This window comes from Numenius arquata, chromosome 4 (assembly GCF_964106895.1).
Source record: "Numenius arquata chromosome 4, bNumArq3.hap1.1, whole genome shotgun sequence".
Classification (NCBI taxonomy): Eukaryota; Metazoa; Chordata; class Aves; order Charadriiformes; family Scolopacidae; genus Numenius; species Numenius arquata.
Genome location: NC_133579.1, coordinates 71,335,111 through 71,347,100, shown reverse-complemented (window position 1 = coordinate 71,347,100; position 11,990 = coordinate 71,335,111). Strand labels below are relative to the sequence as shown.

Below are 11,990 nucleotides of genomic sequence, written 5' to 3'. Positions count from 1 at the left end.
GCTCTCGGGCACAGAAGCGCTCTGAGCGGATAGATCTAGGAATTCCAGACACAAAAGGCGGCTAAACCAAACACTCCTCTGCCAGGCAAATGTATCGCTCAGTTTGGGTGACTCTCTCGAGATGTACCCAAATCCTGTAACACACAACTCGAGATATATTCCCTGCAGCTTGTGGAAGCACACTTATGTCCTCCTTGAAGAGCACTAAAAGCAAATTACTTAGAATGCATTTTTAATTATATTATTATTAAAAAACTTACATAGCTTGTTTGGGTTTTTTTTTTTTTAAAAATCTCACTTTCCAATCTTATGGAAAAACACTTCTGGAACAAGCTTACCTCAATTTGTTTGACTGGTTTCTGATATTCTTTGTTTCAGCAAGTAGGGATAAATTAGCTCTAAATAAAAGGTAGCACACGCGTACTCTCAGCTTTTATAAAGTGGGTTTGTATCGACTAATTACGCTTAATCTACAATTTCATTCACACACACACCCCCCCCCCCAAAGAAAAGGCTCCTGGATTATTTAGGCTTAACTGCTTGACAACTGGCATCAGCTATAGCAAAGTTTATCAATAGTTATCAATTAACACCGCACAAGTGTTTAAAAAAAAAATGGAAGTTTATTCATCTTTCAATGGCTCAAATAGCAAATAAAAGGACAGGATAAGGCATCAGCCAAGACAAGTTTCATGTGTCCAGTGGCTTCATAACACCTCAGTTCCCAGTATACAGGTTCCAAAGCAAAGTCACAATGTTAGTGGTTAGACTCCCTGGCTAAATAGACCCAAAATGAGTACACAGTAAGATGAAGACCGGCTTATTTGCCATAGTTACATAAGTAACTTTAATTCTGCACTTGGCAGTCTACTAAATGCACATACAAAATTCCTATTGATAAATATTTAACATGACAAATATAACTTCTAAGACTTGAGTCCCTAAAATGTCTGTTAGCATGAAAGTTAAATATTTGTTACCTAGTTTGCTTGAGCACATTTTAAACTGTCAGTTGTAGGCTTACACATGTATAAAAAGTATAACAGTTTGTGGAATTGATCTAGCCTGTCTTACCCCAGGAGTCCAAAAACCCTCAAACATTCTGGTATATTTTTAGTTAAGATGCAGCATACTAACCATGTGCTAGTATATTCTTGCTGTTCTGAAGCAACTGAGGCAGTATGTTTTGTTTGGGGCTTTTGGACGTACATGGTATGCACACGTTCCTGTATTGTAAAGCATGTTTGATTGTTTGATATCAACATTAACTAGAAAAAGTAGCTACAATGTTCCCCCCATTTGAAAATCAACATGGACTAGACTGAACGGTACAAAACCTTGCGAAGAGCTTCGGCATAACACACCACGTTCCCGTAGCTGAGTATTAGGAACACAAAAGAAATGAACCGATGACACCAGAATTTCCCGGACAACATCTTAACTCAAAACACATTAGCACTACTGAATCAGCTCCACTCCACCCAACTCCAGGGAGTTAAAACCCAAGGAACATCTAGACAACAACAAAAAAAATAAAAATCTACTGGCAAAAGGGAAGTTTCAAAGTATCAGCACGTTAAGTTTTAAACGACCATTCCAGGCTTAGATGTGCCATAGCTTTATGATTTCAGTCTTATATGTATTCCGACCTGTTTGTTTTAAGCTACCGTATTGTTTACCGAGTTACAGATGACAGAATACGCTCCGGATTATTCACAATACCAGAGTATGGCACACACTCGAAGAACGGACACTGCTAGCAGACAGCTAGTTAGCGAGATCATTCACATAACCGCTCTCCCCAGAGAGGGCAGTCTCGCACTGATAGCGCAGGGACAGTCTCCATGCAACCGCGTTGCAAATACACCCTCGATTAAGCAACCTGTAATGTTTAGTTTTTAAAATTAAGGCATATTCAAATGTTTCAATGTAAAAGATTACATCGCTCTCCCAGGTTAATCAGGTAATGCAGAACCACGTGTAATTTTCCCCGACGTCTCTGTTCGCATATACATTATTCTTTTCTAATTTGCATGACTCCATGGCAAAACAAACCGCATACCGCTTGGTTAGCTATCATGTTCACAATTGTCATTTTCAAGGCAACAAAAGACAAGATGAATTGACAATTACCAGTGATAAAAAAAGTCTGCTTTACAAGAACCCAAAGTAATACTTCCCCTTCTCTGATCACCATTAAAGAAAAGACTGCCTATGGAACACTACATTCAGAAGAAACGTGAGAAGGTAGGCAATTATGAAATGGACTGAACTTTGCTTCTCTTGAAGCCACATCATTTTTTTTTTTTTTTTTCAGTGAATTTGACTTTCAGTGCAGCTCCAATTCATGCTTTTAGTGATACATTACTATTTCCAACATGTTAGAGTAATTTCAGTCACTTGAGCCTTCAATGGCATGCTTATAAATTATGGTTTTTATTAGTATGGTCAGGGTAGGAAAGGAATTCAGGGTTTTGATTATAAAATGCAACATCTTTCTCTGATCCTCTTAGCTAGGCTTTTTCTTTTCTTCTTCCCGTTCTTTTCTTTGCTGTCTTCCATTTTTCTGGCTCTAATTTCTCTCATTAAATCGAAAAACACCTAAAAGAAAGATGTAATAACGTAAATGCAAAACCAGTCACAGACATACGAGTTAATTTAAGCCTTCACTGATATCCATTTCAGTTGGTTAGAATAAAGTCAATTACATGCAACCAGTTTGAGCAAAGAAACAATCAAACAAATCTTTCACTGGTTTTGAAGGCCAAGTTGATACGATGCAATCCTGCATCTTTCTGATATTTGCTTATGAATCCTGCCAGACAATTTTCCACAAGGATTAAAACAAGAGTCTCATCACTGGCCAAGATTTTTTTTTAACGTATTATCTATATCTTACTGAGGAGACTCGAGGAAATCAGTTTACGTTTCGAGTATTTTCAGTGATGGGCTGTAAAGGTTGAAAAAAAGTGCAACATCCAATTCTAGAAACTCATGAATGGAGCAGTAGCGTACACTGAACATTTCGTGGTCACTATGTCCCATGCTGCAAGTCTAAACACAGAGTGAAGGGGAGGGGGGGAGCACAGCAATCAGCATTTCCTTTAAAGCAAAGTTATCAAACCAATTTTTCAGACCAGGTAATTTCAACTGCCACGTTACAATCTCAAAGTATATATGAACTTCGTTTGGATCAAGTGGCTTAGCAGGAAATAAAAATGACAAAGGTTAAGATAACACCAATGACTCGTTTAAGAGAGATCCTACTGTCAGTTAGGGCTTTATGATCGGACTGCTTCAAGCTACTTTATTAATTTGAAAAGCAGATCTTGACTTGCAGGAAGCTACAGCAAATAATAATTTAATTGTTACAATTTTATTGTAGCAAATCAGTTGAGCATTTCTAATACTTTTCTCTCTCAGGAGATGGTCTCTAGATCTATGACTTGATCCATTTCTGTGAAACGTGGACAGTACAGGGGCTGAAAAGCTCCTCTACAGAGCTCAGTAGTTTTTTGTTTGCAGTGACACTGATCTCATACCGACTGCAGCAAAAACATCAACCTTCATTACACAGGATTAGAGGAAAATCAATGTAACTGAACGTGTCCATCAAGAAATAAGACTGCCTTTAGATTCCTAAGTGTGCACTAAGGTACTTGCCTGTACATAAATCTGTGCAAATGATATGATGCAACTCTCAACTTGCTTAAGCACTGATATTACAGTATGTAGCTGCCTGAGGTAGGTAACCTTCTGAGAAGATGCTTAGTGGGTCACTTTATAGAAGCCAATTGTGTTTTCCCCAACTGAGCACACTCACTACTCTGGAATTCAGAGGAGCCAGACTTCTTACAGAGAATAGTAACTTAAGTTCACATAGCAAACCTCGTAACTTCAGATGCTCTAAGTAACTAAGAATACCTGGTATTTGCTAGTGCCAATGAAGCCTCATTTCTGGACTATCAAACCTTAATTCTGTATGCTACTTGCTAATCTGGATCCATAACGCCAGCAGCTCCAAAAAGAAACTTGGAGCTGTGTAGTAGCCTAGCATGTGCAAGCAAAAGCTCTTGATTAGACAGCTATTCAAATACATATATACACACACACTCTTTTTTTTCCCAGCTGCTAAAGAATGGTGAAGTAGATTCTGAAGAGCTGGAAACGTGACTGTAACAGGTAGATGTTAACTGCAATCATGCACCAAAACTAAAAGATGTACTAGATGTACTTTATAATAATAATAAAAAAAAAAAAATCAAAGCTGTATTCAACAATGAGACGGAGTTCTGCTGCATTTAATTGACTTAATTTTCTCTACAGAGCACACTAAAGTTCCTGCTGTAGTACCGAACAATCAGTTTCTTCAGGAAGACAACTGACAGGAGACAACGGTCACGGTTAAGTTCTTGCAAAACAGAACTCGCGTTACAGCTGTCACACTGCAATCGCCAGCTGATAAATGAGGATTTATATTAGAGAATTTTCCAGCGTGTGATCAACTCTGTCAATAGCTCTGAAAGGAAAGGCTGGCAAATTGAACTGAACCGCTTATTTCTTTTGCCACATCTGTTACTCCTGCAGTCTACAAGGCTGAGAGCTATTCCGAATTATACATTCCAAGAAGTCCTGTCTTTTAAAGTTATAGCTGAAATACTTAAAACTAATCAATAATTTATCTTATTGGAGACAAAAATTCTTTGCCTCTTATCTAATGACCTTCTGAATCGGGTTTTAACCCTGAAAACTCACGAGGCACTTTTAGGCTGTTGAAAGCTTAAAAGGGTTTAAACAACCCTCATCGAAGCACCATACAGCCAGGCATCTGGTTAGATGAGGGTAGATAGGGCTCCAATTCCTCCTTTACCTACTTTTGTAAGCTGTTTTATTCTGGCTGAGGATCAGACAGCATTCCTCACCATTCAGAAGCAGATTGTCTTCTAGTTATAGAAAAGGCAGTAAGAAGTCTAGGCCAAAATAGCTGCCTCAAGAAATTTTTAATGAAATACAGTCTTGTATAATGTCTTGTATAATGACTTCTTACAGTTTAGGATGGGATAAACTTGTTATGCCTAATGTTTTCACTGTTTTACATGAAGTCACCTAGTCATGCACTCCTCGTAAGCCAAGGGAGAAAAGTATTTGATTCAAATTTCACAAAAAGTAATTGCTAAAATAATGAACATACACAGTATGACCCACAGACAAGAGGTATAAACTAAGAACTGATGGAGAGATTCTTTGTATAAAGAGGCCAGTTATTACCTTGTCAACATTAGCTCGTGTTTTTGCAGAAGTTTCCACATAGTTAACATTCCACTGATCAGCTCTGTTTTTTGCTTCCTCTACAGAAACTTGCCTTTTATCTTCCAAATCTGATTTGTTACCAACTAGCAAAAAAGGAACATTCTCATCTTCTTTTACTCTTAAGATCTGCTCCCTGGAGAAAAGAAAAAAAAAAGAGAGGAAAAGAAAATTAAGCTTTGCACAGAACACTATTCTTAGAACACAAAAAGAAGAACTCAGACTAAATACTCTTCCATCTTACCATGAAAACCCACTTATTCATTTTATGAAGCTTATGTAACAGTAAAATCTTCAACCTCATTACGACATTGTACAGAATGAAGACAAAGGCAGACAACTAGTCATTCAGGAAGGAAGGAGGTGAGTCAGTAATAAACTGGAAGAATAGAACTGGATTGTTTTAGGTGAGAATTTATATTAATAAGTCATTCCTTTTACTAAAGGTGTTATGTTACTTAAAAGCATTTTCTGTTGTCTTTATATTACTATTTGTGATTGCCATTTTTAAGCTACCCAAACTTCACTCTTACACTTGATTTTTTTTCCTAATAAAATGTATGTGCTATTTTTAAAGCTGATAGAATGGTCTACAGCAATATCAAGAGAAAAACCTCTTCCTTTCAGGAATCTTTCTGAAGTCAATTATATCCAGTCTCTTCAGAGAGATACAATTCTGCAGAGACTGAATATAATTCAGTTATAAGCCAGTGTACACATACAAGTTGTACATGCATCAGATTTTTAAAGACAGATCCTTTTACCATTTGAACTGCTAGGATGAAGGGTTTAAAGTTTTATATACAACTCAGTACTACAAATGGTTTTGTACATAAGTCTTCAACACTGAAAAAAATAACAAGAAATGTCTTCAATTAAAAATGCACTAAAAGTACCAGGAAAACCGGTTTTCCCAGAAGAGGGATATTCTCTATTTTGTCTCAGGAAGGAGTATGAAGTTAGTAGTGAAATGTAGCCCTTTATTGTGGAGCAATTTCTGAAAGATTGACAAAAAGCGCAGAGAAACAAACTCCTTTTGCTGGCTGAGGTGAAACCTATTGCCAGATTTAAAGCTGAATGGAGAGAAGCTGAAGAGAATTAATTAACTGGTATTCTGGAGAGCCCTTATTTGGTGTAGGGCAGGATCCTCCTGCTGTTATAAAAAGTTCTGGAGAGCATGCAGTCTTGTTGAGGAAATCTACTCACAGAGCTTAAACTGCAGTTAGCCCATAATTTTTTTTTTTTAAACCAACAAATATGTATTCGAGGCAGCTTGGAACACCACATTCATCTCCGAGGTGTAATTAAAGCAACATTCCTCCTCTCCCCTTCAAATATCAGTGCAAATGTTTTAACAGGGTCTGCAGCTATCCAAAAGTAGTTTGAATAGTCAGTGGATTAGGAAGGGTGGCCAGAAGAAAACTCAGTGCATCACTGCAGTATCTATGAAATAAGACTTCTGTTAAAAACTAGTAGCTTGCAACACTAGTTGTTCAGACAATGCCAAACTATTTCACTGTATAGAGTTAATCTAACAGTGATCCAGATGACAATATTCTCCTTTGAGCCCTTCTTTGAAGACTGATATCTCCTAAACAAGAAATATCTAATTAATGATATCGCCAGCTTGAAATCTAGAATTTAAAAAAAATAATAAACAAATCATTAGAGCCAGACTAATTCTACTCAAAGCAATACCACATTTTTTCAAACTACCTTTCAAATATTTAAAAGTTTAGTAATTGTAGGTCTGCTTGATATTGAAAAAAAATTACTTTGAGCAATGCCCAGGGAAGGGGTTGAGGCACCATCCCTGGAAGGATTTAAAAGCCGGGTTGACATAGTGCTGAGAGACATGGTTTAGTGATGGTTTTTTATCAGAGTTAGGTTGATGGTTGGACTAGATGATCCAAAAGGTCCCTTCCAACCTAGACAATTCTATGATTCCATGATTGGGAAGACAAATGCCATCACTCCAAACATCCCCCCCTTCCTCCTTCTTCCCTCAGCTTTATAATGGCATTTCGGAGCACACCAGGAACCTCTCTGAAGACACTGAATAGCAGTAAACAGCTCTCCTGTTGGAGTTCTGCCATTCCAGCAGAGCGAAATTCCATGGAAACAATCAAACATCCAAGTTCTTCTGGACATCCAAATTCTTCTTGACACTTTCTTTCATATCTGCCTTTTAAGCAGTGTTCCCTCAGCCTGCTCAACAACGCCAGAGGTATTTTAACTGTACCTTCAAGAGATACAAGTTTCTTTATTACACAGAGCAGAAACCATGTAATTTTTCTAAGTTACATTTTAGCACTTAGGGGTCTACAGTTTTGAGAGAAATTTGAAGGGCACTTTGAGATTCAGATTGGGGAGAGTTTTAATCTCTTCACGGAAGGGATTTTTTTTTTTTCTCCACTTTCATTTTTGCTGTTTCAGCATGTATATTGTCAACTCTCACCTTTGCTGGACGAGTAGGACTTTCTTTAGAGCCACAGATGATCATGTACTTGGAAGCATTAACAAGGTTTTAAACAGATTTGAATAGGTCATTTTGCATCCTAGAGGAGCTCAGCTACACTACATAGTTCTCCAGGACCAACAATACCTAGCATTTACCCGCAAACCACTCAAGGCCTGCCCCTCCCTCCCTCTCAAAATATGTGGACACACACAGATACTGAGACACAAAAAACCACCAGAAGAGGAAAAAACTGTCTCCCCTCTACATACCTTTTCTCCTCTCTTAGAGATTATATTAAACATATTCTGATACTTAGTGCCAATTAAGTTGAACCATGACAGCATCTCGGAGAAACCTTATTTCAATGAGATGCAGGTATCTCCTTTTTATATTTGTTTCCTTACACTTACCTCAAAAAGTTATCTCCTCTCCTATTTCACTACACTTTGAACTGGTAAAAATTTTTTTCTGGTCTCTTTTGTCCCTTTTTTTAATCTAGTGATAAGTGATTTAAATAGGCTTTCTCTTTCAGCCAGAATTAAACACCTGTAATATACTGCTGCCTGTTTAATAGTCTCTTACCATTATAAGTTTTAATACGTTGCGTGCCTGAAAAACTTCTTAAAAATCCTTATCCTGTTAAATCTTCATTAAATCAGAAAGATTCAGTTCCAAATTTTGTTTTTACTAAGTTGCTCGGTATTAAGTAAAATACTGACTTTGATGGGAAGGGTGAATGCTACACAGAACTTCAAAAATTTACATCGATATCTTATACAGAGAAACAATCCATTCAGGCAAAACTGAAGGGACAGGTTTACAGCAGACCCTCACACAAAATGCATGGCTACTACAGAATATTCCAAGATACTTCTCATCACTGCTGTTAGTAAAATCGTCTTTAAGAGGTAGAATGATTTGTGTTGTTGATCCCGTGGATTTCACTCTCCCAGAACACAACGCACATACTTCACTTTGCCTAAGACTCTGCAGACAGACATCACCAGACAGGATTCTTCCGTGCAGCCTTCAACTGGAATCTGCTCATGTCATCTTAATAACTGTAAAGTATTCTAGCAAAAAACAGCTGGACACGCTCCAGCTGCCCTTTTGCTCCGGGTGGTGCTTCACAGGTTAAGAGAAACGCAACATAATCCTCTATACGAAGCAAGAGCTAAAAGCAGACAACTCTAGTGGGAGGTGTCCCTGCCCAGGGCAGGGGGGTTGGAACTCGATGATCTTTAAGGTCCCTTCCAACCCGAACCATTCTATGATTCTATGAATATGCGGTATTGTACATATATTACATGCAACCATACTGCCTATAAGCAATTTTCCGCAGATTCATTGCTTTAGAAAACAATATGTCTACTCACAAATACCACTGCTTAGCAAAAGAGCCAAGCAACACAGACTTAACGAAGGGCAGAAGCCTCCTGGACGTTGCTATGTATCTGCTCTGTGGCAATAGCCTTTTTGGTATTCAGAAACACAGCAGCGAAGATATCTGAAGTGGTACAGATAGCAAAGGCATGGCCAGGCATCCGTTCAAAACATTATGTGACTACAGTAAGAGTTGTTATCCAGTCTGGACTATCATAAGGATATTACAAAACAAACAAACAAAAAAAACCCCACTTGTAATTATCTCACTATAATTAGAATAATTATCTTGCCTTGTAACTTACCTGAAGTCTGCAGTCGCTGCAAAGGATTCCAGCTCTGTAATAGAGAAGACACAAAGAAAGCCTTCTCCACTTCGGAAGTAGTTGTCTCTAATTGCAGCATAGTCCTCCTGCCCTGCTGTGTCCAATATATCAATTTGGACTTCTTCCCCATCCAGAACCACCTTTTTCCTGTAGCTGTCTGCTTTGGTGGGCTCATAATCTTCAACAAACTAGAAAAAAAAATAATTCATGGTATAAAATCATGTCTGTACAAGGCAAATGCTTCTATTTGCATATAACGATATAACAAACATATGGTCACAGTAACTAGTAAGTAAGCATATGTATTTAGGCTATTGGAGCACTCAAATGATTCATAAAGCCAGCTCTCCATCAGCCCAAACAGTTTCTAGGTTTTTGCTTTCTCCAGCCATTACAAGGAAATTTTAGGGGTAACTACAAAACACTGCCTGTGCACTAGCCAAGCCTCTGCTTCTGGTCAAGCACAGCATCTGGCTGGGTTCCATTATGCTATCAGGTAGTCCTGATTTTGAATATATTAAGTATAATTTTTTTAAAGAACACTGAAGCTGTAACTTCTACCTTTTAATCAAGAAGAATGACTTTCACTGAAAAAAAAAAGTAAGGAAACATGAAAAAGATTTTCTTTCCTCTCTTTAACAGCAGCATAAAAAAACATGGAAAAAAATTGGTCATCATTTCAGGCACCATGCAACTCACCTAAGTGAAGAAGCTTTGAGCTATAATACCTATGTAAGTTCTAATAGGTCTAGTGAACAATGACAAAACATACTTATAACAGAGCATCTAATTGCTTAGAAGTCTGAAGAACTTCATAAAAATTTTTTTTGTTCAATTCAATTGCTGACCTTCATATTCTATACATTTAGGCCCTTTCAGAAAATAACTGTACTACCAATGCTGAAGTAACACAATGCAGCAGACGTCTCCCGAGGTAATTGCTACTGCAGATTCTTACCTCATCATACATAAACTGCAGCGTTAAAGCCGATTTTCCTACACCACCGCTTCCCACCATGATGACTTTGTGCAAAGCCAATGAATTCTGTCCTTTAGGCTTATTTGCTGCCATCTTTGGATTGCAGAAAATTCACAGGTATAAAGTGAAAAAAATCTAGAAAAAAAAAATTGCTTCGTTAGTTTTCCTTCTCCCACATGCACTGTTTAAAGTGGATTTGTTTTAAATCCCTGCATATCTAAGGACTTAATTTCAGTTCTACTATCTTCAGCAAAAGCTATCTGCTTTTTTCACTGGAAGCCATTCCGCAAATTATACCAAGCTCATCTTTTTTGTAGCATGAGCAAAGAAAGTCTCCCCCATTTGAAAAGGGAACAAGTGAGTTCACAGCATCCAAGAACGATTAAGCGAAAAGATTTACATTTTGATATGTAGTGTTTTCTTCTAGAGACACAGCATTTGTCACGAATTCTTGTTAGTTTACTAAGCAAGAATTGAAAAAGGAAGCCAGTGAGTCAACATCACACAAGAAAACATGAGATATGACAGCTGCTGGGGAAAGCAAACAGACATTTGAAGGAATTTCCAGCTTAAATAGCAAGCACCAAGACACAGCAGCAGCAAGGATTAGCTAGAGTACTTTTTTCAGAGAAAAGCAAGCGAATGTGTCACTTAAAAAACCAAAAATACTCAGTTTCAGTAAGTCAATTGGGAATTGAAAGAATAATCTATTTTATGCAGAGTGGAAAGATTCAACTTGCCTTCCTAGGCTACAAATGCAGTTATTCAGTATATATGCAGTACATATACAAATGCAGTACATTTGGAAAAGTTGTCTCAGTCCCACAACTGCGTCTTCAAACACAAATCTCTGCATCTCACCAATACCAATGTGTTCTCTAACAGTTAATTCAGTCTAATGTGTGTGCTCATGTACCAAAAGTAACAATCCCATTAGCTTTTTTTTTTTTTTTAAAGATCATGTTACAGTTTTAGCAGCTCTCCAACTACTATCTTCCCACACCTTTGTTTCATTCCCTATCTATCCCAACACTAATATAATGGTATTTGTGTTATATGAAGACAGAATATTTTGTCTGCCTGCACAGTTCTTAAGACATGGGAAAGTCACTGCACAGTGACAAAATGTACTCTCCTCCAGAGATTTAGGGTCAAAACAAGCTCTGATGTCCAAAAAACACACCACCTACATTACAGAAGATGTAAACACAAGAGACATCTATAGTAGCAACTAAGAACCAAATGTAACTTAGATTTTGTTAATTAGAAAGCTCAAAATGAGCACGTTCACATGGCAGCACGGTTTAGTTATAAACAGAATAATATATTATTATAATATAATATACCAGATAATAATACTGTGGTAAAGAGACACCATTACATCATTACTTTTACCCATCGTGATCCTTTGACCATCTCACACTAAAATTACATCCTCCTACATCATGAATCACCTTTGTCTGCAGCTTAAACAATCACAATATGAGTCACAACAATTTGATGAAAACTTATATCAAAATCCCTAGTTGAGGAC

General features: G+C 37.5%; 1 protein-coding gene across 2 annotated transcripts in view; it reads right to left on the bottom strand.

Moving 5' to 3' along the window:
* Positions 1-607: 607 nt before the first annotated feature.
* The window catches only part of RALA (RAS like proto-oncogene A), a 30,888-nt gene continuing 19,505 nt past the window's right edge, over positions 608-11,990 (bottom strand). The window contains exons 2-5 of one of the 2 annotated variants that reach the window (XM_074146969.1): positions 10,436-10,591; positions 9,457-9,665; positions 5,269-5,443; positions 608-2,601 (exon numbers count right to left, since the gene is read on the bottom strand). In XM_074146969.1, the coding sequence (XP_074003070.1) occupies positions 2,479-2,601; positions 5,269-5,443; positions 9,457-9,665; positions 10,436-10,549 (621 nt within the window). In that variant the 5' untranslated portion in view covers positions 10,550-10,591 and the 3' untranslated portion in view covers positions 608-2,478. The remainder of the gene's footprint in view (positions 2,602-5,268; positions 5,444-9,456; positions 9,666-10,435; positions 10,592-11,990) is intronic. The other variant, XM_074146970.1, reaches the window with a different exon arrangement.